The sequence below is a fragment of the Struthio camelus genome, chromosome 12 (genome assembly GCF_040807025.1).
Source record: "Struthio camelus isolate bStrCam1 chromosome 12, bStrCam1.hap1, whole genome shotgun sequence".
NCBI classification, from domain to species: Eukaryota; Metazoa; Chordata; class Aves; order Struthioniformes; family Struthionidae; genus Struthio; species Struthio camelus.
The window spans coordinates 20,817,182-20,844,592 of NC_090953.1; the positions used below are offsets into that span (position 1 = coordinate 20,817,182).

General features: G+C 39.2%; 1 protein-coding gene across 5 annotated transcripts in view; it reads left to right on the top strand.

The window, feature by feature from the left end:
- Positions 1–27,411, top strand: part of TLN2 (talin 2) — a 218,840-nt gene that overhangs the window by 128,352 nt on the left and 63,077 nt on the right. For all 5 annotated transcript variants that reach the window (XM_068958794.1, XM_068958796.1, XM_068958795.1 and 2 more), the window contains 16 exons: positions 845–1,139; positions 3,629–3,795; positions 4,992–5,120; positions 6,712–6,825; positions 8,670–8,783; positions 9,841–9,975; positions 10,977–11,105; positions 11,760–11,862; positions 13,835–14,043; positions 14,862–14,981; positions 16,037–16,234; positions 18,360–18,499; positions 20,074–20,167; positions 24,472–24,561; positions 25,667–25,789; positions 27,230–27,373. In XM_068958794.1, coding sequence (XP_068814895.1) covers positions 845–1,139; positions 3,629–3,795; positions 4,992–5,120; positions 6,712–6,825; positions 8,670–8,783; positions 9,841–9,975; positions 10,977–11,105; positions 11,760–11,862; positions 13,835–14,043; positions 14,862–14,981; positions 16,037–16,234; positions 18,360–18,499; positions 20,074–20,167; positions 24,472–24,561; positions 25,667–25,789; positions 27,230–27,373 — 2,304 coding nt within the window. The remainder of the gene's footprint in view (positions 1–844; positions 1,140–3,628; positions 3,796–4,991; positions 5,121–6,711; positions 6,826–8,669; positions 8,784–9,840; positions 9,976–10,976; positions 11,106–11,759; positions 11,863–13,834; positions 14,044–14,861; positions 14,982–16,036; positions 16,235–18,359; positions 18,500–20,073; positions 20,168–24,471; positions 24,562–25,666; positions 25,790–27,229; positions 27,374–27,411) is intronic.

Genomic DNA, 27,411 nt, shown 5'->3' on the forward strand with positions numbered 1-27,411 from the left:
TTAATTGTGGTTGAAAATGGATATTCCACTCTTGTAAAACATCCCAAAGGATTATAATGAAATTGGTTGCCAATTTTAGGTATTAAATTTTCCATATTCTGTCCTTTATAGCTTTGGCTAAAAGGGCTTTTTGTAATGAATGTGTATGAATGTTTGTTATCTGGACTTGATGTTCTTACTGCTGGTGAATTCCTTTGAGACAGCGAAAGATGCTCAGTGGCATCCTTTTTCCCCATAAGATATACACGGCTTTCCCATTACCAGAAGGTGTCTGGATATGCCTGAACAGAACGGGAGAGGACTATTTCTAGCTTACACCTGTAGATTACTCGGCTTATTATTTGTTTTGTGCTAGAATATTGTTTTTATTTTTGCTAAGCATTACTTTTATTTAAAAAACAGGCTGGTAAGAGATGGTTTTACAAGACCTGTTCCAATTGAAATTTTCTGTTATTTGGAATTCCAGGATACAGAAATGTGCCAACGGACACAGCTACTTTGGGGAAGTTTGGCCTGTGCCTCCCCTTCAAAACCACTGTCTAGTGTTAGCTGTGTTCAGTAGCTGCTGACAAAAGCATGAAACAAGATGGAGGTGTCTGTTCTGAGCATCTAAAGTAAGACTAAAATGACTATATAGGTAGCCTGGATTTCTAATGTACATGTCTGATGCTACCTTGAGTAACAGAAAGCTCAGGAAAACCTATTTAAATACTCACTTCAGGGTTTTCCATATAGGGAAAACATACTGGGGTGGGGGCACTGAGGCAGTAGCTGTCACCTGTTAGTAATTAGGAAATTCTTAGTTAAGCCTCTTCTGAAAGCTCTGCATCCCTTCTCTGTGCAGGTTGTGAGTCCCACCATCAGCTCTCCGGTGTGCCAGGAACAGCTGATTGAGGCAGGGAAACTGGTGGACCGTTCAGTGGAGAACTGCGTGAGGGCCTGCCAGGCTGCCACAGATGACACTGAGTTACTGAAGCAGGTCAGTGCAGCTGCCAGCATTGTCAGCCAAGCCCTGAATGACCTCTTGCAGCACGTCCGCCAGTTTGCAAGCAGGGGAGAGCCCATTGGACGCTATGACCAGGCTACAGATACCATCATGTGTGTCACAGAGAGTATTTTCAGTTCAATGGGAGATGCCGGTGAGTCTCTCTAATGGATGGAAGCTTTTTATGAATCGCAGGTTCCCAGAGATGTGCATATTTCAAATAATGCAAATCAAAAACCTTCTCTAAAGTATGCTGTGCTTCCAGGCTAGTGGTCCCAGGAGTAGACGTTCAACCCATAATATTAAATCAGCAAAATACCATAACTGTGATCTAGGTAACAGATCTTCACAGGATATTCATTCCAATATTATGCAGAAGGATCAATCCTAGTATTTTGTTGTCTGCGTTCCACTGCTGCGTTTCATAAAAACTTATAGCAGTTTCTCATCTTTAAACATGAAGTCAGATCCATAAGCAACTGCTTCCCCAGTGATTGATTTCATGAATGTTATTTATCTACTAATAAAAAGATTGCATGGATTTAGATTTTGTATGCTTAGATTATCTATGTTGTGGATTTTGAAACTTCACCTTTGTCCTTTTCTAGTGACATTTCTAAAATGTGCAGCTTCTAGAACCAACCAAACTTGAGATGCCTAACACTTGACTGACCCAATGTGATCTTTTAGTTTTAAAAAAAAAAACAACAAAAAAACCACACACACCCACCAGGAGATTATTTAAAATGATGAAATGTCAATAGATATGAATATTACAAATTATCAACAACATGAAATGGCAGTAACAACTTTGAAATCAGGACAATTCTGACCAAGTTTAAAATGGGTTCTTTTTCTAAAATCCAGTTCTTTCATATCTTGGGATTAGTGTGGCTTCGCAGTTTTCTTTTTCACCGCTTTCATTTGTGATATATGAACATGAAGACAAGGAATTAAGTATTTATGTTCACAATACAGTCGAAATTTGAACCAACTAGTCTTTTCTTTATGGAGTCTTCTTAGCTGTTGTGTGTAAGCGATTCTTAAAATAAGCCAAGTTATATGTAAGAGGCTTCTTTTTCTGAGGAACTGTACTTTCAACTGTGCCAAACTCTTTAAGAAATAAGTGTGCAGGGAGGTTATTTGTGAAATTCCAAGTGTATTTTGGCCCTAGAAAAAGGTTCTTCATGAGAAATTGGAGTAACTAAGATTTTTAAGAGATGCAAAGATGAAAAGAAGTGTTTGTTAAGCCATTCTTAATCTTGCAAGTGGAAGTTGTGGAAAGTTTTCTAATGCTTCGTAGCTGTCCTAAGGAACGTAATTACTACTAATATGCACAAGAAAGCCTATTAGTTAAGGTTAAATATTTAACTGTTATTTATAAATCATTCAGCATCTGTACAGAAGGAGGCAGTAAAAGAAAGACCCTTGGTTAGCATTTATCTTCTGTTCAGTCAAATATCTTGTTGTTTTTACTTACTTTTTAGCAGAAGGCATTCAGATTCCAGATGGCGTTTCCAGCTTATCATTGCCTTCTTGCAGTGGGTCAACCTCAAAGTGGTTTTGGCTTCAAAGAGACTCTGGCTTGTGACTGCTGTAATATTGCCCAAGTGGGTTATTCCTTCTCTTTGAGCTGCTGACGTGATACTTTGGCAAGGGGCATTCAAATGGATTATGCGAAGTGGAACATTTAAAGTGGTTGCTCAGTTAGCCATTTTTGGTAAAATTTTTAAAATACAAAATTACAAATTGGGAAATAGCTGGCAACAGCCAGAAGACTCTTTTTTTGTCTATATCTGAGCAGAGGAGCCCAGTAGGAGGCATTCAGTTCTAAAGCCCCCAAGTTAGCTTTGCACAACATAAGAAAAATACTGCTTTCACTTTCCCCCTGCCCCTTCATGTCGAGAATTACTTTTGAGAGCGTTTAAACAGGAGGCCTTTCACCCAAATGTCTGCTTTGATACCTGCAGAAAGCTTGAAGGCTTTAGTGGTTCGAGTCTGTTTTGAAGGAGTTCAACTGAGTGAGATGAATTTGCTCTTAAAATACTGTGTGTCCACTTATGCACTGCTGTTTGGTTTCTGTGTTTGACCATGACCAGCACTAGACTCCAATACCTTAAATATTTACCTTATTTTTGGCTGAAAACATCTAGCTGGAGCTGAGTCATTCCTGACAGAGCTCTTGGTCTAGTTTGTTGTTAGACAGACAGTATTTCCCCAAAAGAACTTCAGGAAGACGCAAGAAGAGGTAAAGGACAGTAATTTTTATTGAAGGAGTGAAATCTCTGCTGTAATATGAAAGCAAAACTTCTAGTATTCACTGGGACCAGGACTTTCCTAGAACTACATATATAGAATTACTTTTAAGTATTGTTATTTGTTGTTTATCTTGCTATCTAGAATAAAAATACTCCATTTCTTCTTAATCTCCACCATGTCAGTTTCCCTCCGCTGTGTTGTCATCCAGGAGTTTGTTTACAAAGCTTCTCAGCCACCAACTACTTACCTTTCCTTTGCTGAAGTGTTCTTTTGAGTCAAAAATGTGATTTTTTTCATCTTATGGAGATGACTTTTGAAACCAAAACTGAAATGCAAAGAGAAGAAGAGTGTATATATAGAAGATTATAACTGTTGCTACCTTAGGTGAAATGGTGCGGCAGGCCAGGGTGCTGGCTCAGGCTACTTCAGACCTGGTCAATGCCATGAGGTCAGATGCTGAAGCAGAGATCGACATGGACAACTCTAAGAAGCTTCTGGCTGCTGCAAAGCTCCTAGCAGATTCGACAGCCCGCATGGTTGAAGCTGCAAAGGTACCAGGAAACTGAACTGTCAGCTTAAAATTGTGTAGTTTGACACAAAGAGGTGGTGTGCTATATTATAGAAAGGAACTGGCTGATAGTATAGACAGTTTATCTTATCCTGTAAATTTTTTATATTTATCATTTGTATTATCATTTATCTTGGGTATGTTCAGATAATCCTATATATTAATTATCTATTTGTTTGGTTTTTAAAATCTTTCCTGCATTCTTTTGCAGGGTAGTTACCACCAGCCATGGCCACTGTGGTGCAACATTTTGTACTAGTCTTCCAATTCAAGCCCAGTAAAAAAAAATCCTATGCAACCAGCAGAAGCTGTAACAAAGAAACTCTACTTTTTTTTTTTTTTTTTTCCTCCTTCCCTTTTCAGGCAGTGCAGCCTTTCTGTCTGCCTTGGGAACAGCTTCCTCCATCTGGGGAATCTTGTCCATGTCTGTCCCTTTTCTCTGCACTCACCAGAGAGGCACATATCTAGCCATCTATCTTTTTTTTTGTGATAAAAGACCTATTTAAATCCACTGAGTAGATATATGTTCTTTGAGTAGTTTCCCAGGTCTTTCACTTAATTTTTTTTTCCCCATCCCTTCCTTTCTTCCAAGATCAGGGCCAGACACTCTCCTGGGCCTTTAGAAGGCCAATATGTCTTGTTACAAAGCATATCCTTTCCAGTACTTTCTCAGACTTTAAATGGAGAAAAACTGCTGTGTCAAATCACAGGTTTTAGATTACAGTTATGGAAATGCATATTAAATTTAAAAAAAATGGTTGTATGAATGTAGGTTTTGAAACAATCAAAGTACACTGTTACAGAGCATAGTAGAAGCTGCTTATAAAACATCTTTTTTCCAGAGTACTTGATTGTAGTAGCTTTTTAATGCCTGTAAACAGTGCGCTGCTGGAGATGGGAAAGATAAATAGCTCTCACTCAGATATGAAGTAAAGTTCAATTCCCTTCCTGAAAGTACTTGGCATGTACAGTAACAATCTGCACTGGCAATGCATCTTCTGCTTCAAATTGTTTTGATAGATTAATCTTTTTCTTTCTAACTTTGCTTAAGGTACTACAAAGAAAATAAAGTCAGATGTAGTAGAGATGGTCTGAAACTAAAGCTTTCATGTTCTTCTACGTTCTCTCCAGGAACTTTTTCTGAGGGCTCATGTCTTTTTGCTCTGAAATTTTGTGTAGGGAGCTGCAGCCAATCCTGAAAATGAGGATCAACAGCAGCGTCTTAGAGAAGCAGCAGAGGGACTGCGGGTTGCCACAAATGCTGCTGCACAGAATGCTATCAAGAAGAAAATTGTCAACAGATTAGAGGTTGGAAACTAGATTCTGTGATTTTTTTCAGTTTATTTTGATAATTAATATCTGTAGATAATTTCAAGCAATTAAATTTCAAGGAATTAAAAATGCATACATTAAACAGAGTGCTAAGCAAAAGATGATAACATAGCAAGTTCTGTTCTGAAATAGAATTTTAGAATTATATTTTTTGAGGTGTTAACATGATAGCACAGTTATCGGATGCAGAAAAAACTGAGGAATTTTTATTACTGATGAAAGTATTTTATTCAGAAGGAATTTGGTGGTGAGTTAGTCATAAAGTTAAAACAGCTGAGGGCTACCTGCTTCATTACTGTTTTAAATTTTGTCATCTCTCATTTACACAAAATATCCTTTTGTGATTTTACTAGCATGTACCAGTTTCATGTAAATTTCCCTACAAAGATATGTTAAATTGCACGATATCCAATTAAATTGTTAAGTTATTTAGAGAATTGAAGAAGCAAGAACAAAAATGAAAAGATATATAATAGCCAGTGGCACAGCCAATGGCAAAAAGGGAGTTTACTATGTATTGAAGATAAAATTCAGCTTACACTTGTCTAGTGAAGGCTTGAACTTCTCATTTTCAGCTAAAACGTAGAAAAAAACATAAAAACAGCCTTTCAGAATTCACAATTTCCAACTGTGCTTTTACAGTAGTCAGAAAATGACTTAAGTGAAATGAGATGTGACCAACAAGATCTAAGTATATAACCATCTTCTAGAAGTGTATCAAAACTCTTCTATCTATATAAGACACAAAATCATGAGTATTTTAGCAATAAATATTTAGTAATTTATATACTATATAGTTAATTTCATAACTAAATGCAAAAAACTTTAGAAAGGAGTCTTTGTTTTGTTTTGATTATATATGTTGGCTTACAAGGAAGATGCATGTGTGATGGTGAGGATGAACTTCATGCTTGGTTGTGTTTATCTGGTGGGCCAGTTGAAAGAATAGTATTGTGCAACATATTGGAATGTATTTGACAAATTTTTGAATATTTCATCTTGTGATGGGGAGAGATTGATGATAAGATGCTTAAGACATTTGAACAGGGTCTTGTTAGTGCCTTTAGACTCAATAATACCAGTAATGCATCATTTCAACATCTTTTCTGCCTAAGAGCAATTTCAGTAGAAGAAAGCCTTGGCTCCCTTGATTCTTTGGTCAGAGGTGGTAGTGTGGCAGTATGGATCATCACTAAGTGCTCTTTGCCTGCATTTTCTGGCCTTCTCCTTTCGAATTGATTTCTGCTCTCTCTAATTGACATCTTTTGGAAATATTGCCAACCCATGATATGAAGGAGGAAGAGCTTAGAATCCATATGGTTCTAGGTTGTTTTGTTCTTTGTTAAGGTTAAGATGGGTAACAATGTTCAGCTTATAGAAATGTTTTTCGTTTTCATCCTGAGGAAGGAGAGACCCTGAGTTTCTTTAAGGCAAATTAATCAAGGGAAACAGTGTTTTACTCTTGTCAGTTATTAATCCCAATGTTACTTATATTATCTATTTCATCCTCTGAATTACTTGGACTTTTTACCAGTAAGTGTTTTATCTCTCTTCTTTTTCTCCAAAGATTGCAGCTAAACAAGCTGCAGCTGCTGCTACACAGACAATTGCAGCTTCTCAGAATGCAGCTGTTTCAAACAAGAACACTGCAGCCCACCAGCAACTTGTGCAGAGCTGCAAGGTAAATATATCACAACCCATTGGCAAATAACTTTGGAAACAACTTTATGGGAAACTGAAGATCACCCTTTATAATTAGTTTGGTTTGACCTCAAGGGGAATTTAAAAACTTTTGGTTGGTATGTATTCCAGAAAACCGTAATTTATTGTATTATCCGTAGTTTCCGTATGTTACTGTGTGGGGAGCTTTGAAAAGCAGAGCTACTGAGTATTTGCCTGTTACAAATGCCCTTGCAAACACCTTTACTAGAAAGGTTTCACAGCCATATATACCTTTGCATTTACATGTAGAATACCAACCAGTTTACCTGAGGCAGATGCTGTGAGCAAAAGTTGTGCTGCAAATCAGTCAGCAGGATTGTATATGCAGAGCTAAGCTAGAAGCACTGGGCCGGAGGGTCCAGTTGCTCAGAAATTGGTTAGGTGGCAAGAAGTCTTGGCCATCAGTTCAGTGTACAACTTGGCCCTTCAGTGGGTTGGTCTAGCTCCGTGACTATCAAAAGGGGCTATTGAATGATATGTGCAGTGAAATGGCACTGAGGGCTGTTGTGGAATAAACGTTCAAATGTTCCACAACAAAGTACTGAGTAACAATAGTATTTTATAGTGTAGTAGCGAGGAAAAATCCTTATTTAATGTATTGGTCCTATATAATTAACAGCACTGATCTTTCTATTCTGTTTTTCAGCCTACAAGCCAGTTGGGCCTTAAATGTCATTTTCCAAACGAAGTTACAGGCCATACTATAGGGTTACACAATTCTTAGCTCTCAGTTAAGCTGCCAAGAGCACAGAGCTCAAGGTATGCCTGAAGTTGAGCACATTTTTACAGTTTCAGGCTAGAATTCAGAGTTTCTGAGAACTGTTTCCTTTGGTATTAAGCTACAGTTGCCAACTTAATTTCTAGTTTTGACTAATGTTGCTTCAGGGTTTTCAGAGAAATAAAAAACTTTTAAATAAACAATAGAACATGAAAGTCTATTCCTCTAGATAGAGCACTTATGTAGGGGGGTGAGAAAAAAAAGTTAAAGGGCGGCATTCTCAAAAAACATCTTAATATTCAACAATTATTTCTTGTCTCGCTGGTGTTCCTAAGAAATCTGGGAAATGAATCTCGTAGCTCAAGTATGTCTCAAGACTGTTGTAGGCGGCTGATGTTTCCACATGAAAAATAATAATAAAGCTTATTTGCTATTTCACTTATAGTTCATTCTAATTTGACCTAGATGCTGATTTATTAGACAGCAGAGAAGGTCCAATATCCACTTTTGTACTTTGGGGAGAGCGGGGGAGAAATCAGTGTTGCACTACTGAAGCGAGCGTTATTGGAAAGTGGACTGACAAGGAGTTGTGTGAGCATAAGTTTGGGCAGTCTCAGAATAAACTTTTAATGATATGCATTTCCAAATGTTCAGCTATAAACTTTGTATTGTTAGAAGTCAAGGAAAAGTAGGCTGAGGTGCTGAGCATAAAAGACGTTTTTATGAAAGCAAGGCATTCTCTTGAAAAGCTAAGCCACTTATTCCTCCACTGCTGGCGTTTGAACATGCAAAGGCAGTCACTGGAAGTATTCTATGCCAACATAATTTTAGGGAAAAATCTTGACTGTCAAACGATCTTTAAACTAATGGGTAGCATGAGTAAAGATTCCTGAGTAACAGTAGAAAGCCTCTGAAAAATCCTCTCTGGTATTCAGTTTCATGCAATCCTAAACAAATTCAGTGCATGCACAAAGTTATTGTAGCTGTGAATTCTACGGGTTGGCTTTAAGGGCAGGGACTTGCTTTACTATCGGAGGGTTTGGGGGATGTTTATTGCTAAAAGCTGCTTCCTCTGTTTCCTACAGAATGTTGCAGATCACATTCCTCAGTTGGTGCAGGGTGTAAGAGGAAGTCAAGCTCAGGCGGAAGACCTCAGTGCTCAGCTAGCTCTGATAAATTCCAGCCAGAACTTCCTTCAGGTGAAATGAATCCTTCACTGTAGTAGATTCCCTCAGAGCAAAAGGCATTTTTGAATGTTATATGTTTTTGTTTGTGATAAAAAAGCAGAGAGCTGTTGAGAACTATTTAAATAAGTTCCTTAGCTGTGGCTCACAATTAGTACTGAAAATTTAGTTCCTCAGGTCAGATGGCTAAAGTATGTTGAAGCTGTGAAGGGTGAAAAATAACAAAATTGTGGATATAAGCAATAAGAAAACTGAAGGATATGAAAAAGGAACATTCATGGCAGTAGCATTCCTCTTCTAGGGGAAGTGTTTAATGAACTAGGTGGTGAGAATTCAGCATCTTTCTAAGCAGAGATTTGAATGCATGAGGTATTGTTGTAACCATTCCTGGTGAAGGTCAAGTCAGTGTTGCAATAACTATTTCCAGAGTTCTTTGCAAGTAAAAGACAGTATTATTCATGTTCTTTAGATATTAGACTGCCACTGTAGTGAATTTTACCGAAGTTTTGAACAAAGCCTGAAATTCAGGTCTGTGCTTCTGTGAAAGTATCAGAAGCATGGTGATGAGTCAGCGAACTAGGCAATCTGTATAAGCAGCAAACCTTGTGGAGAGTTACTGCTTGAATTATTTTTTCAACTTATAGAATTTTGAAAGACTTTAATTGGAAATTTTTAAACAAATTTGGCTCTTTATGCTGTCTGGACCTGTTTGTATCACATAGATACTGAATGGCCAAACTGCTAGTTTAAATCTTAAATGGTCTACAGAAGTACTTAAAGGCTTCAGGTGGACATTGGTACCTTTGCAGCAACAAACAAATAGTTTCTGCTGCTGGGATGTGGATTGTGACAGGATACCGCAAGGGAATAAACAGACTAGGAGCTAGGAGGTGCATGGTTAACGGGCAAGCAAGTGCATGAGCTGGTCATTACAGAAGGTGTAGAGGCCTCATGGTTGCTGTGTGAATGGGGGAAGCAGATGTTTTCTGTTTGATCATTCATTCAATCCTAAGCCTCGTTTAAGGAGAGTGAGCTAATAAAACCAAAATGTTCCTTCCTCCTCTTTGAATAGCCTGGAAGTAAAATGGTGGCATCTGCTAAAGCTGCTGTCCCCACAGTGACTGATCAAGCAGCAGCAATGCAGCTAAGTCAGTGTGCGAAGAATCTTGCCACCAGCTTAGCTGAGCTACGAACTGCCTCCCAGAAGGTAGGTGGGTAGTAGTTTCAGTCAGCTAAAGCAAGGTGGCCAAGCTGATGGTCGCAGGCTCACTCCTGCTTGGCTTCACTGTCTCTTCCCCCAGGGGAATGGTCATGCTTATGCAGTGCTTGTTGCTCAATATCTCTTTGTGTGCGCAGTTTGCCCCAAGTTGCAAGTGGCTTCTGTTATCGTAATTTAAAGGGGAGAAAGAAGCGGCAAGAAACCTGAAAAGCTTGTGCTGCCCTTGCCATATCAAAATGGCAGGAGGAAGATGTGCACTAAGCAGTCCCTCAAAGCTGTGAGCTGCTGTTACAAATGAAGGCGGTGATGGGGAAAGGGAGTTTACCTCCTGTGCATGCCTGACTCAGGAGAACCCAGATCTATCTTTGCTGTGGTCCATGGGGTGACAGCAGACTGCAGAGCCGCTCCACTTCTCAAGGAAGTGGAGGCTAATTGTGTTTGACGCAGATTTCCAAATCTCATGTATTATTAAGAGAGGGGAAAAAAAAAGTTCTGGTGGAAAATCTACTCTTTTCCAGTGTACGCTGACACCCAAAACCAGGATTGCAGCATATACTAGCAAACCTGAGCAAACTTGAAACTCTAGCTCAGGTACTGATGATTGTGTGGCTGCCATATGAAAGCCCCATGAGCAATTTATTCATGATACATAAGCTGTTTTTCCAAGATGAAGTCCAGACTGCAGTAGTTATACTTTCTCTGTACCTGAACTGTCTACTGTGAAAGTACACGTACAGAAACTGAGTATATCTTGTTCCCCTGGTGGCTCTTAACAATATGTTAATTTATTCACAAGCTAAGAAGATTGTGTGGGAATTTGTAATCTATGGTGTGTAACACTTCAGAATGCCTACAGATGCCCTTGAAGCCATGAGACCAGCCATCATGTTACATGATGTTTGGCAGATGATGTCTGAAGGATTTACTATTTTTGATGGTGGAAAAGGCTTACAGATCTGAACAGTTTTGTTGATCTGATTTCTGAATAGGCTCATGAAGCGTGTGGCCCAATGGAAATCGACTCTGCTTTGAACACAGTCCAGACGCTGAAAAATGAACTGCAAGATGCAAAGATGGCAGCTGTGGATGGACAGTTAAAACCTCTCCCAGGAGAAACGGTGATTAATAAGAGACATTTTGTTTTAAAACAAGCAAAAAACCCCTATGACATTAGCAGTTTTAAAAAAAAAAAAAAAAAAGTAAATGCTTGAGGCAAAACAAGTCAGGAGGCCTTGGCTAATGGTCATTCCAACAGAATTTTACACCAATTCTCTTAAAAAGGGGATATGTTCCTACTGCATCAATGAGAGGCAGAAGCATATTCTGTAGCAGGAGTACACACAGGACTGCAGGGCCTTCTTTTATATATTCCACAAATTAAAATTCGGTAGTGAAGTTTCAAAATCTCTTTTCTTTTTGAGTAGGAAATTATTATGACAAAGAGAACTGTAAACTTGGTATTATGTTAGACTTAGACAATGAAATGCTTAATTTGGCAAAAGGCTCCTTCTCCCATCAGATTTAGGTAAGGATTTCCATTGCTAATTTTAAAATATAGTTCTAGGTTTTTTGTTCAAATAACCAGATATATGATTTTTATTTCAGCCAGGACATGGAAAACGTTAATCAGGTTTCAGAGAACTTGTGTGTTTAAGTAGTTGAGGTGAAAGCTTGTTTTGGGGGAAGTAGGGAATTTTTTCACGCCGCTTAAGTGGAAAGTGTGCTTTAATTGAGCTTAAACACAGAATTTTGTCCTTTGCGATTTTTCACAGCTTGAGAAATGTGCTCAGGATCTGGGTAGTACATCGAAAGCTGTTGGTTCATCAATGGCCCAGTTGTTAACTTGTGCTGCTCAAGGCAACGAGCACTACACAGGTACTGTTTTATTCCTAATGTCTCTGAGAAAACTCTACTTCCCATAAAATAGCTAGTAGAAGGTCTTTTTATCATGGGCTACTTAAATCATAGAATTGCTTGCTTCCTTATTTTTATGCGGATAGTATATTTTGCAAGTTGCTAGAAATTGTTAATGTAAATAATGTGCTTCATAATGGAATAAGTAGTGTTGCAGTCTGTTGTCTTTCTGTGTATAATTAGAATGGATTGAGACATCTGTTTCTGAAAATATATGCCACCAAAACTTTGAAGGACAGAATTAAAATGTAAAAGCAATTTTAAAGATCAGTGCCACTGAAAATGTTGCTATGTACTCTTAGAAGGTTAAAAGGGTCCTTGGGATAAGTTTGCATCTTGTGCTTTAAAACACATTTGGGATACTTTCATGTTGAAAACTGTGCATCGCTTACTAGATGCTGCAAGTTTAGATGTATAACACAGCTGGTCTTTCTGACTGCATCGTATTTTCATCGTTTGTATTAAAGCCCATAGGGAATGTGGGCACACGGATTCTGCAGCTTGTTCTTTTTAGGAGTTACCCCGGTGTTCATACCTGTACTTTTAGGAACTGAAAAGACCTGATAATGAAAATGTTTCTTGGGGGAAGGGAGAAGGTTTACACTAGGCTAATAAAATGTTCCATCTCTTTTCTGTAGGAAATGGAAGCTGTTGATGCAAATGCTACACTAGAACTTTCTTAATATTACTGATAAAACACATTACAGCAATTATCATTTCATAGGATGTAATTGCATCAAGGCTATGTAACTTACAGGTTCTTTCACTTGAAGCAGATGTAATTGGACTAAGATGACACATTTCTATTACACAGTTATGCAGAAGTTAGCACTGGATATCTGGTGAAGGAATACAAATACTTGAAGCTGATGTCTAATAATTGAATCTAGTGGCTCTCCTCTCATCAAGCTATGAGAGCTGTTCCATCAGGAAATCTTACGAAGTAATGAGTTCCTTTTCAGCTGAAGAATAGTCTTTTTCAGAACTCATATACCTATTTTCTATGTTATGCTGTCTATGTTATGCTCTTGTTATACAAGAGCTTTTTTGTGCTCAAGCAAGCTCTGAGTGTTTGTAGGTGGTATGCCACATTCTGCTGTTCCTCAGTGATAAAACGTTTGCAGTTTATCTTCACTGTTTAATAATTCCCTTTTGGCTGCAACTGCTGTTTTAAATTTCTTTTCACTTTGTGTTGAAAGTTATTGCAGAGGAAGTAAACAGCACTAAATTGAAAGTAAAACAATTCGACCTTTTTCTATTCTAGTGCTGTGATAAATTAAATCAAACTTAAAAGATGGCTACTCATGCTACAAATAAAGGGAACAGAATGTGCAGGTATTGTTCCTGAAATTTTCCTTGAATCAAGAATGCAGAGAGCTCATGTTGGTTTGTCAAAAGGAGAAGCTGTTATTGAGCAACATAGGTGGTGTACTGTTTCTCTCTCTAGCCTGGCTTTACTTTGGTGAATAGTGTCACTTTTTACTAATAAATGTTCTGCAATTAAAAATGCTCAGAGGTATGATGAACTGAAAAGTTAGACACATCAGTGTTAAAATGCTAACCTGGCTCTGAAGTCACGTACACAGTTTTTGGAAACAATCACCTTCACCCATAGCTTGGAATACAAATTTATCGTTTACTATTTTTAGACTTTCTTCTTTCCTCCTACTTCACTGTAAGACCTGTTTAGTGATCCAGAGCTGCCCTGCAATGTGCTTTTTGGAGTATATTTACATTATGGCTTCACTACAGGCATTTCTCTGGCTAAATGATGTTATGTATTTCAAACATGCTCTTGTCTGAAGATTTTGTTTTAAACTGCATTTGAAATGTTATGTTGAAATGAGATCACTACCTGTAAATTCAACTGTCACAAAATGAAAAGATCATGTTTCTCAGGATACTAATAGTCCTTGATGAAATCTGAACACAGGGGTTGCTGCCAGAGAAACCGCTCAGGCTCTGAAGACTTTGGCTCAGGCAGCACGAGGGGTTGCAGCATCTACTACGGACCCTGTGGCAGCCCATGCAATGTTGGATTCAGCAAGAGATGTCATGGAAGGCTCTGCTATGCTTATTCAGGAGGCAAAGCAGGCCCTGGCCGCACCAGGGGATGCAGACAGTCAGCAGAGATTAGCCCAGGTGGGTTGTGATAGGAGCTGCTATGTGAATTATGGAAAACCCACTGAGATGACTTAAAACAGAGTGCTAAATGGGAGAAAAACAGAAAATAGGGCTGGAAGGAATGTCAGAGGGTTATCTAGTCTTTCCACCAGTTTTCAAGTAGAAACGTCATGTTTATGCCAAATAATGCTGAGTGTGATATTATAGTTATCTTTTAGAAAGAGAACTTATATGAAGATGCTGTTTATTAGTGCTTTTACTCCACAAAATATTTGGAAAGTGGGCTTTTAGACTGCACAACAGAACAACTCAGCACTACCAAATCAAGGATCTGTATTCATGTTATATTCAAAAAGTAGAAAAAAACTGAACAGTTTTTCTACACAAGTGGGACCACTGCTTCTGAAGACAGTAGTAACAGGTTTTACTTGTTTGGTCTGTATATTAAATGAATTGTTATGGGAAGAGATTCATTTTAAGTAACAGTGCCAAGACTTTGAAAAAGTTGCATGCAAAGAGTTTCTCTGATTAGTATATGGTTAATTATTAGGGCCCCACTGATTAGGGGCATGCCCTTAGCTGCGGTGCTGTAGCCTTTATCCCAGGTACCAGCAGCGGTCATGGAGCTGCCTTGCTGACACTACCCTATCAAATGGATAAGCATAACTGATGACTGCTGCTAGTCTACAGGTGAGCAAACCAAGGACGTCATAAGCCTTAAAATGGCCTCGTTCATCAGAATTTAAAAATGCCTAGCTATAGAATGTGCTTCCTGTTAGATCAATGGCCACTTAAGCCTTTCTCAGTCTGGGTATGTTTTACTTACGTTGTTGTAGGTGGCAAAAGCAGTGTCTCACTCATTGAATAACTGTGTGAATTGTCTGCCTGGACAAAAGGATGTGGATGTGGCTTTGAAGAGTATTGGAGAATCCAGCAAGAAGCTCCTTGTTGATTCGGTGAGATGTCTTTTAATGTACAAATAATTTGAGAGAAATGAAACTCTGGTCTTTGTTACCCACATGTCAAATTATTTAATAGCTAACGTGCTCTAAGTATACTTTGTACAAATTTTGTGTAGCAGCCAATTCTCATGCTTGAAATGTTGTTCTTCCGACTCATGGGGAAGTCAGTGCATTTTTGTGGCTTTTGAAGGTAATGTTTAAGTTGTCTTGGATCACCATTAGTTTGTCTTTTGGAAATGCCAACTGTGATGCCACAATTTCACCATGGAAATTACCATCCAGCTCAACTCTTAACTCTCTGAGAAGTGATTGATTCAGTTTAAGGAGCATTATAGTCATTCAGAAAGGAACATCTACAGTAATTTTGTTTGAAGATATGAAATGTTATGTTTTTGTTTCACTGCATCAGTGTCACAAAAACCCTTTGTGCCCTGGCAATTTGCCTGAAGGCTATGTGATTTGAACAGCGTAATATTCACCTTCAGGTGATCCTATCCTGCTATTCTGCGAATGAAGGAGGAATTTTATTTTGACATGTTTGTGGAATGCCTTCAGTCAAATCAGGTCGGGACCGAGTTTGGAGTCATACAAGAACTGATGATACTTCTGCTTTGTTCTGGGAAGCTTGTTTGTAGGGGGGGAGGGAGGGGGAGGAATGACGACTTGGAAAACAATGTTCTCAAATTTTTTTCAGTGTTCATCACTTTGAGTTTCACAACTGAACCATAAAATAGCTGTCACCTTGTCTGTCCCTTGAAAGCTTCCTCCTTTGAACTCAGTTGATACTTTGGACTTCAAAGTCAAAGGCTTTGGGCTTTGGGCTTCAAAGTCAAGTTATCTTCCTGCATATAGCAGGACTAAGCTCAGCGTTGTATAGGTTTCTGGCTGAGAGCTATCACTAGCAGTGCAGATACAGTGCTCTGTTCTAGCTTGTATGTGAAGCTCGTTGCTGTATCGCATTAGTGTACTTGAATGGTGTTGAGTTTTCCAGTCGTGAAGGGCTAGTGTGACTTGTTAGCCCTTAAAACACAGCTCTGATTCTCTTGCAGCTACCACCAAGTTCTAAGTCTTTCCAAGAAGCTCAGAGTGAACTGAACCAGGCAGCAGCAGATCTGAACCAGTCGGCAGGAGAAGTTGTTCATGCTACACGGGGCCAAAGTGGGGAATTGGCTGCAGCCTCTGGAAAATTCAGTGATGATTTTGATGAATTCCTTGATGCTGGTATTGAAATGGCTGGCCAAGCACAAGTAAGGGTTTTTTTTTTGTTGTTGTTTTTATCATGCTAACTGGGAAAAGGGCTATCTTGGGAATATGGTACGATGTGCTAATGTGAGAGTCAATCCAGAAGTGATGGGTGATGGATGACTATTTCATAACATCCATAGCTGCCTATCTGGAGTGAAGAGAAATCACCTCACTATTTGCATTTGTCTGGTTTGGACTGTTAGCTAACTAATTTGAGCTGTATGTTTAAAGGCACAATAGTCCACTGAACCTCTCAAATAACTGAAGGCTATGGAAAAGGCTGCCTCTATTTTGGTGGAACTATCATGGACCATAATGAACATATGAATACTCTTCAGAATTTAGCAGCTTTATGCTAAATTCCCATGCTTTAAATAAAGGGAGGAAGAGGCACCTTTAAAATCTAGACTTGACATTGCTCTATGGCGTGTACCTCCGTGGACCTGCTATGGACTGGTGCAGGCATGTGGAGTGGGCTGGCTAAAGTGCGATGTGTCTCACAGCAGCACTTAAACTTCTGTTTTGTGATTTAATTGTGATTTGTGTTTTGTGATTTAGTGCAGTTACATTCTGGTAAACTCAGTAGCAATCAGCAATGTTGATGCATATTACCTGGTTTATTTCTAGTAATCTAGGTACTCTTTTTTGAAGCTGGAGCCATGTCCTTCCTTATCTTAGCGCATGTAGGTGTACTCAATTACAGTATTGCTGTTCTGGAGGTGATTTCACACAACAAAGGGTCATGTATGAGGTGAGCTTGGAGGACTTATGGGGAAAACAAAATCTGCAGATTGCCTGTTTTGTGCTGCTTCGTAAGAAGAACTTGCGAACTTCAAAATAGTTGCCAAAAGAAATACTAGCAAGCAGGTCTAAGGAATGTGCCAGGTCTTCCAACTTAGTTACAAAGTGTCTATAAAGCAAATGCTTTGTAGATGGAGCTGGGCAGAGATGTCAGACAATGACTGCTGCGGTGCTGTAGCCGCTGAGTGTTCTCCGCCAAATCTTAATCATTCAGGCTCAGATCCATAAGGTGAATTAGGCAGCAAACATCAGCTGATCCTCTGAAGTTATATAGGACTATCTTTTTAGCCGTGGACCTTATTCAGTCTTAGAACATTTTATTTGTGAGGCTACTCCACGAAGGCAAAGGTAGAAATAATACTGCAGATAGCTACTTGAAAAGACATTTCCAGCTGCTGACAACCTTGTGGCCCTTAAGAATTTGCTTATCCTGCTCACATGGTGGATTTAAACAATCTCCATTATTAATGGCTGAACTTAGAGTGGAGGATGCTTTCCGTCTGGGTCTAGTCATTTGACCAGAACAGAAGCAATAGTGGGTGTTTTGGATGGCCCAGTGAATAGGGAAAAAGTGGCAGGGGGGAAAGGCAGAATGTAAATATAGATTAAAGTCTGTTCACATCAGCTGAGTAAAATGCAGTGTCTTTACATAAGAACTTGAACAGATGGTTAAAAGGCACTGACTCTCTTTTACAGATCATTAACAGAAGGAATTTAGTCTCAGCTGTTTGCTATGATCATGCAGTACTCTCCTGTAATTGTGCATGTATTAAGTTTTCCATTTCAAGCAATGACTTGAAGTTAACAAGTAATAGAACATCCAAGTCGGAATGTTTACCAAAGCCAGTTTATAGAAACTCTTTTTCTTGGAATAAAGGAATTTCAGGAGGGATCTTTCTGTGCGAGTAATCTGTTAGATGCAAGAGTGCTTGTAGGTTATACAGAGGATGCTGGAATACAGACAGTACACACTGAATAACGTGGACCAGTTGTGCCAGGCAGAGACACATTGAGAGTATGGACAACAAAAGCATTGTTCAGCAATTAGTTAAATTTCTCCCTTGCTCCTTTGTGAATACTATTATTGTTAGAAATCAAGCCATTTGTTATGTGGGTTTCTTTTTCTGCTCTGTGAATGGAGCTAGAGGCACCTGTCTGCCTGAACAGAGGCTTTGGTCAGTGCCCTTGTCTGATGTGCAGGGCACCGTAGTCCATCAGCTTCAGGTGGATAGAGAAACTGGGTTTCCCAAGGTGGCTCATGAAGCTTTAGCACTCTCTCTTTATTGCAAACTCTAAACTTAATGTTATGCTTCTGTGGCTTTCCAGACTAAAGAGGACCAGATTCAAGTAATAGGTAACCTCAAGAACATCTCTATGGCTTCCAGCAAGCTGTTACTGGCTGCGAAGTCTCTCTCTGTTGATCCTGGAGCTCCTAATGCCAAAAATCTATTGGCAGCAGCTGCAAGGTAAGGATGTGTTGCTTGCTTTAGATTTTATTTAAGTATTTGCTTTGCAAATTACCTCTTCAATATTTATAATGTGTTTATATGTTCTTTTGATACTGCCAGTTAACTGTGCGGTTGGGACCTGTGCTGCTTTTAAATCAAAGTAGATCCCAGGAAAGTCGCTTATTTTGGATTAGTTTCTTATCTGACTTGACTTGTTATGCTGCATGGAAATAAGAACCATCAGATGAAGGTCTGGTGGGGTTTTTGAAAGGGATGACTACTTCTGTTTTTCTTTACCCTAGTGTGTTTTGCCTATGTTTTTTCTTTGCATATATGTTCTGATAATGCACTAGATAATACTAAGCCTTTCAATCCTGAACAAGGAGAGAAATCAAATAGTGTTTTTATGTGCTGTGCTTAAAAATCATGTTGTGACTACCTTTTGCTAACAGTGTGTTGTGTGCATGATCAAGAACACTCTTGTCTGTCTTTGAAAGGTTTAGATGCTATGTTTATTTGGTGAAAATATTCTTTCAGGATTTTGTCAAGCATGCCCTGAATTTCATCCTGTGAACCGTTTCTCAGCCAGGGTACTTAGTATTTACTTGAAAAATATTACCTCACTTGAGTATTTCTGACTGAATAGTTCTCCCACTTCACTTTCTCAAATCTTTTTGATGATTCTTTTTTTAAAAACAAAATATTTGTTCATTTATCAAAGCCTTTAGATTGAATGTTCAAATATCAAACCAGAAGGGGACTTTGAAGGACACCTAGACATTCACACCTAGAAATCTCAACATTTAAATAGATCAACATTTGAGATCAAGTTTGCATGTTGCTTGCAAAACTGTCTTCCAAAATGTTGACTCCCAACAAAGATTAGCCTGGAGTGAAGAGAATTAGTTAAGACCTACTTCCTTAGGGATAATGCTGTTAATGTATGGTCCTGTGCTCTGTAATCATCTTTTTTTTATAACAGGAAATAAACTTTTTAAATAAATACACCCTTCTAATAAAGGGCCCTTTAAGTAAGCTACGCTACTTTATTTTGTCTAACAAAAAATATTCTGACATCCATCTTGTCTCCCTAAAAATAAACAGGGTTCTAGCAAAACTGTAAGTAATCAAAGTTGCATTACTTAAAATGAAGGAGTTACGTTAGCTAGTGTTATCGGCACAGCACCAGACTGCTACAGATTTCTGTGTTGGACATTAATGTTCTTAATGTTATAAATACCTTTCTGCAAATAAGTGTCAAGCCTAGTGACATAACTTACTGCTGTGAGATTAAACTTTCTTGTTACATACTAAATACTAAAGGGGCTCAGAGGGGTTAGATTTTCAGATGTGGATCATTATAAAACACTTTAGTGAGAGTTGGGGTTTTGCGTGTTTTGTTTTTTTTCCTATGAAGCTTGTGAGGTGTTTAGGTCAGCTATTTTATTGTATATTATACACTTGAACGCTGAATAGAAAAGTAGAGCATCAGAGCTTAAACTTTTTTTCAGTGTGCAGTTAGTGAGATAAAAGCTGAAATAAGAGAAATTGTTTGACTTTAAAATAAACCTTTTTCCCTTCACTCTCCCTAGAGCTGTGACTGAGAGTATAAACCAGCTCATCACACTGTGCACCCAGCAGGCACCTGGGCAGAAGGAATGTGACAATGCTCTCAGGGAACTAGAGGTATTTTTACGTTTCAAAAGTTCTAGCAAATTAAAATGGACCAAAGGTGGATTTTTTCCTCCTCTGTTTTCATTGTCTGATTAGCTGCTGTCATTGTCTTTCTACTTGGTATCTGTTGCAGGGGTTTTCCTTGCATACAAGTTAGGCATAAAACCGCTCTGAACATCCTGTGGATTTGGCTGGAAGATGATGTTACTGCCCTGTCCCCATCTCCTCTTCCCTTTCCCCTGAAAGATACAGTTTATTCATTATTATCCATGCTTACTTTAAATTAAAAAAGAATCATGATGGGATGGACATTCCCAGTACCAGCAGCGCACTGGAGGGAGCTGCAACATCCTGATTTTCGGCTTACAGCAGCTTGTCGCTGCCATCTGACTTTGCAATAACGTTTATCACGTTGTATCCTGCCACTGCTGCCTCTTTCTCATTTAGGTTTTTGATGTCTTGTAACTGCTTTGTCACAGCCATGCTAACGCGGAGCATCTGTCAGTGCAGCTATTTGCAAGTTATGTTCTGGTATGTGAGCGGTGAGGCTATTTGGCTGGCTAAATAGCAGGTAGCAGGTCCCTCTGTGAAAGACCTACTTCTGAGGTTTGGTGTCAGTCAAATTGACTGCTGCTTAGCATAATAGGGAATAGCATCTTTAAGTTAAACTAAATGTTTGTTATTTACTGTCAGGGTCCGAACATCAAAGAGCGACTTGCATATTTCCTTTGCTATTAATTAAGTATTGTCCCCTAACACTGTTAGAAAAGTGTTTGGTTAGAAAAACAGCCGTTCAGATCTCTTAGTCTTGTTATTTGTCACAGAGAAGAGAGTATTAAGGGGCAAGAATTATAGGAAGAGGGAAAAGTCCTATTTTGTGAATTGAATCTCCCATAGGTTTTCTTGGCATCAGCGCAGAGCTGCACAGCTTTCTGCGTATATGTTTAATGCTAACTGTTGCTTGAAATTGCTGAAGATTTTTTGACTGCCTTTGCTTCTTCATGCCAAAATGAATCTGTCAACTAGTTAAGTGCTTTATACACTCACAGCTCTGATTGAAACCGAGTTTCTTGGATGATTTTATTAGAAACACCAGATTTGCCTGTAGTTTGCGAACCCTTGCTGATAAGTTTCCTCATCCTTGAGCTAATGGGGTTACGCTGATTCTCACCAGCAAGGTCAGCCTTAATGGCAGCTCTCAGTAAAGTCACAGCTGGGATTTGCTTCGTTGTGGTAACTTACTGTAAGAACTGTTTCGTGTTACAGGATATGATTTTGCCACCCTTAAGAGGCATCCCTCTGCTTGCTCTGTGAATTTATCCTATTCAGTAGTGGAAATAAAAATCATCTCTGAGTTGCCGTATTTCAAGGGTTTGACTGTTGTATTTAGCAAAATATCTTTAGTAAATAATTGAGTTGATAAAGTGTCAAATACCGAATCAAATGATTTTATGCATTTCTTGCTGACAAGAAGGCATGTAGATGCTTTTTCTGGTAGAAGAGAGGAGAGGTAGGGGTGTCAAAATGAATTCAAGGTAGAGGTCTAGCAATTCCAAGTATTTTATTATATCTGAAAGACAGGAGTTTTGGAACTGTCATGTTTTAATTGAGGTTAAAATAGAACTTAAATCCACTTAAGTGCCTTTAATTCAGAAGGAAGGCGTAGTTAGTTTTCTTTTAAAATTGAGTGGAAAGAATTGACATTTTTATTTTGGATTTCAGTCCTCTGGGCACTGCAGAATATATGTTCCAGTAACTTGCTGTTCTGTAATGTGCCTATTTTCCACATGCTTTTGCAAATATTCCTTGGAGAATGTTTCTTAAATATTGGGCTTGTTAGCATTTCTGTAAGTGTTGGTATGGCCCTGGGTGGTTAGGTGAACGTGGGGACACCTGTGCAAGAGTACATGTGCTGATGGGGCAGATACAGCCTTTTCTCCTCCTCCTCTCTTACAGTAAACCTGGCCTGTTTAAGTAGCGTAAATCAGCTTTCAAATGTTTTGTTTCTGCCCTTTGGTATGGAAAGGCTACCAAGGTCATTTCAGTGCATTCCAGGATGCTCTAGGCTTTTTTTAATGTGAAAGTCCACACCCTTCATCCCAAATTGGAGGGCTTTGCTTGAGGGCTTTGTTGGACTTATGGGATTCTTAGCTTCCTGAGCTTACAAGTGTCCCACCTTAGTTAAAGGGAGTGGCAGCAAGTCCAAATAACAGAAAGGAAGAAGCTAGTAAGCAGGCTGTAATGTAACGTGATTGCTTCCTGAGATCCTTGCCAAACGTCGGGGCAGACCAAAGTGAGGAATGAAGTGCTATTTCTCAGGAGTTCACCGAAGCACATGCTTATTGGGGGAGGCCTGTGAAAAAACAGGGTTCTGAAAGGCAGAAACTCCCTGCTAATGAGTGGCAAAAGCCTGAGAGCTTTAGAGGGAGACCTCAAGCCAGGGCAGCCCTAAGACACCAAACAGCTGTGGACAGTTGTGTGCCAATAGCTTGGCTTGTCTGGGTTGTGAGCAGAGCCCAGAAAAGGCAGGAGGGGGGATCTGGGGTGTCTTGAACTTCAGGAAATGCTTGCCGGAGAAGGACAGTTACTGAGAAGAGCCCGGATGTATGACATTAGTTTCTGATAAAAAAAAGGGAACTGAGGCAAAAAGAGGTAGTTCATAAACCGGACTGGAGACTGGTGTTAGAAGTGACCTATTAGCTTTTGGAAAAGCAGTGTTTGTGGCCTTAACTTATAATTTATCTTTACAATGATTAAGTCCTTGACCCATTTCCTTTATTTTCCTGATTCATCACTTACTACTTCTGGTCTCCCCAGGAGTTCTCAAAATGACTAAAAACTGTTATTCCTGTAAAAAGTGTTTTAGCCTGAACTTACTAGACTGTTAGTAAGCTCCATAGCCTTCCTTGGAGACTCTGGAAAAGTGTTTTTTGAGATGACCTTATTGTGTGGTCTCCAAGGGAGCCAGCTAAACTTTCCAAGAACTTCAGCTGAAAGAGTAAAAGGTGTTACAGGAGCAGCAACTGAACCTTAACTGTCAGCGTAAAGCAGGGCTTGCTTGTGTTTTCCTGTGCTGTTCCTTACGTTTGGAGGGCTTCAGGCTCCAGAAGAGTGCAAATGTTGCTGGGACAACCTTGCTTTACAAGCTGCTACTGGAGGATGAAGCACAGCAATGAAGATTCGTTGCAGTTTGAGAACTGAAAAACAGATGGGAAGCAACTGGAAACTGTTTGCTACTCATGACCTCTTTCCTGCTTTACCTTGTTCTTAGAGTATCTTAATCACTGGAGGGTTTTAACATAGATCTCAACTTTTAAAAAAGAGGGCAGACTAATGATGGCTGAGCTTTTAAAAATATTGCGGTAGGTGTGTCTTACTGTTAGGAGTTCAGTTATAATAAAAATCCAATGGTTTGAATTCATACCCAGATTTCCTTCAGGTGGAAGGTGAAAGTCAGATACAAGCTTTGGTGTCTTTCTATACCTACTGATTTCACTTTCCTCAGAAAGATTATAGATCTTTTCTGCCTGGTATTTGGTGAGTTTTATTCCTTCAAACTTGGAAAAAGTCTTTTTGCAATTTTTTAAGCGTAAGAGAAACAGTCTGCTGTGTTTTACAGCCTGCTACAAATCTTTTTATCTAAAGGCATGGATTCTTCTCAACAAATATATTACCTAGTTTTTATTTTTTTTATTTCCTGGAATCTGATTCACCTCAGAAAGGGAAGTTAAATCCAATTTGTATCTTTAGCTTTCTGGCAGAGGGAGCTGTGCTAATGGCTTTTCCTGACAGCAAAGAGGCAGGCAGGCAAATTGTGTACTGGCATTTAGCTTGGTAGTTCTTTCTGTCTTTAGCCAGTACTCAACAAAAGGGACCAGATTTTCCTATCACTTACTCTTTCACCTCCACTTATAACATTTTAATTCTTGCCGCAGACATGCGTTAGGCCGTTCAGAACTGACGCAAAATCAAGTTAGCGAGGACTAGCTGACACAAGCCAACTGACTCGTAAGTCACTCATGACAAACAGTGTAAACCATATGAGCTTAGACTTCAGTGAAGGATATTATCCAACAGGTTTTTAGTGCGCAAATGAGTAGTTAGTGCAGCTCAGCTGATGCAGGGTAGCATTTCATCTGTGGCACATTGTTCTGTGTTGTTTGCCCTCAGTGACTGGATAGTTTTGCTTGCTGATAGAGACCATTCGTAGGAAAGATTTCACTGTTGTCATCAAGGCATTTGTGACTGTATATATAGTTTGCTCAGTTCTGTATTTTAGGCTCTATAAGTAATCAAGGTGTTTTTCCTTTCCTCAGACAGTTAAGGGAATGCTGGACAACCCCAATGAACCTGTGAGTGACCTGTCATATTTTGATTGTATTGAAGGTGTAATGGAAAACTCCAAGGTAATTTCCTTTCCCACTCCTGTGTCAGTTTTGAAGTATGTTTTAATTATTTGCACATGCATATAGAGCATGCTGGAAGCACAGCACAGTGTTTGTAGCATGTGTGTTCCATTCCTTGGGAAAACTCAGCCTGAGATAGATCTCTTATGGGTCACTTACATTTTTTTTGGTTGCTTGCGGGGGCTTTTAGTCTGGTAACGTGGTTTTTTTAATTATGTGACTACCATGGAAAATTGTTAAAACTTATCCCCTCTCCCCCATCACACAGTATGTCTTACTGTCAAGACATGTTTTGACTGCAGCCAAGTCAGAAATGCCCAAAGTGTAGATGGAAGCCTTGGCAATGAAGTATCATTGTACTGTTCTGTGTGAAACAGCCTGGAGAAAAGTCTGAGCAGTCCAGATATTTCAGCACGTAGCAGATTTCTGTGAAATCTGTTAAGCTATTTTTAACAGTGTCATACATCTTTCTTTGAAGCTTTGCTTTTGGTATCCTTATTATTCAATGTGTTGGAATTGTCTCAAATTCTTCCTCCTCTAAAAGAAAAAGAATACTTAATGGAGGAGGATATGCATATCATCTTGTTTTGGGGCAGTGCTGTAGTTAGACCTTGTTTTGATTTTCTTTACCAAAAAAAAAAAGGAAACTACATTCAGTGAGAACATGCTTTAAGATTTAACATGCATTCTAATATTCAGATGGTTCTGGCAGACTAGATGCAACTTAATTTCCACTGAGTTTTCAGTGAGTTTGGGGGCAAAGAAGATCCAGGATGTGTTGGAAGCATCTGTGTAGTTTCTTGTCAGTGCTCTGCAGATGAGCCATATGGCTGACCTCTGTATAACAGAAAAATTAATGAGGCTATTTCTCTACCCTCCTGGTGGTTTGAGCTATAGCTATGTTTATTTGACCCTTCAATGCAGTGTTGTTCTGCATGCCTCATCCCTCACTCCACACAGAGCAATGTGCCCAATTCAGTAAGCCTGTCACTTGGCTAAAGTTTCTGGAAGGCCAAGTAGGTTTGTGGACCAGGGCCAGAAATCACTTGTCCTTGACCTATAGGAAAGCATATTGTGAGATTTACTTTGCTTTTTAATTTTTGAGGTTCTTGGAGAATCAATGGCAGGCATTTCCCAGAATGCCAAGACTGGTGATCTTTTAGTCTTTGGTGAATGTGTTGGAGTTGCATCCAAGGCTCTTTGTGGCCTTACAGAGGCAGCAGCTCAGGTAAGCTACTGAAGTCTGTAAAGAAGGTATATATTTCAAGTATATATGTTTTTCCTAAAACTTGTGCCATGCATGTGTAAATTTCTTCCTGTTAGCTAAGCAAGCGTGACCCTGTATTACACAGTATGTTCTATGTACAGTCCACATGAATTGTGAATACATTGCTGTCTACTGCAGGGATAGCAGAGTGCAATAACATGCACATTCTAGATGGAAGGGAAATAAGACAAGGAGGGTAACTTTTCCAAAGGAAAAGTAAGTCACAGCTGTAGTGTGCAGAATTCATGTTTGCAGCTCCCCATGTTGTGCATTCCCCAAGGTAGTAGCGCTTCCAGGCTATTACATCATAGAGAAGCACAAAAGCGTGAAGCCACTGTTAAAATGAGCAATTCAATTTTGTGTTTTAATTTAACCACAGGAAAAAACATTTGTAAGGATCACTCCTAATCTCAGACTGTATTCTGAATCATAAGTGGTCTGTGTCTTTCAGCTGTTTACATACTATTTGAATCACCAAAATTTTCAAGCTTTTGCAACAATCTGCTCATTGTGGTTTGACTGATATGATTTGAACAGTTGACTTGAGCTACCGAGCTCCTCTCCCTTGTAGATAAAGCTGGTCAAGCCTTTTCAGTGAAGGACTTGGCTATGGGAGGCCCATCTTCTGCATCTGGAAATGGCTCCTCGACTTTCCCAAATAGGGAATTTCTCGTTAGGGACTTAATGTTCTCCATATCTAGCCCTGAGCTGCCTTACTGGGGGATGAGGATGACAGGTATTGTGTCTTTATTGGAAAGTCACCAAGAAATTTTCAAATACAGTTTTGCCAATCTGAGCAATTCCTCTCTATGTTGAGATGCATAGAAACTCTAGTTAATTGAGAAAGAAAATAAGTTTGGCCACAAGACGTCTCTAACAGCAGTGAGACCAGCAACTTTCAGACTTCATGGGTCCTTCACTCAGCAGTAGTGCATTTGCTGTGGTGAATTTATTTTGGCTAGTAAGAAGTGGAGGGCTTTTGTTTTGTTTTAGATATGAAAATGAAGAGAAGTAAAATCAGTTTTCTACTCGTTTGACCAAAACCTTTACCTCTTTCAACTGTGACTAATCCGGTAATTAAGTAGTTGATGGTAGTGAGCACTAGAGCTCTTTCCTGGCTGTTCCAGTGGAAAATAGGTTTTTCAGGGATACCAGCTGCCTGAATAAAGAGTGGGCAGTTTTGTTTCAACTAATTAGATTTCACAACTTTAACTGCTACAGGATCTGTTTTCAGAGGATTCTGGAGATTTACTACCAAAGAAAATTTTAATAGTGCTTTTCAATATGACTTCTGGATAATCTCTGGCCGCCATGTGCAATGACATGTGGCAAGCTTAGCAGAGAACTGAGGTGGATTCAACATTTTTTCTTAAGGTTTTTTCTTCTTTTCTCTGTTTTTAGGCTGCTTACCTGGTTGGCATCTCAGATCCCAACAGTCAGGCTGGTCAGCAGGGTCTTGTTGACCCAATTCAATTTGCCAGAGCCAATCAAGCAATACAGATGGCTTGCCAGAATTTGGTAGATCCAGCAAGCAGCCCATCACAGGTAATTTGAGAGGGCTGCAGTGGGGCTGTTGTTGTTAG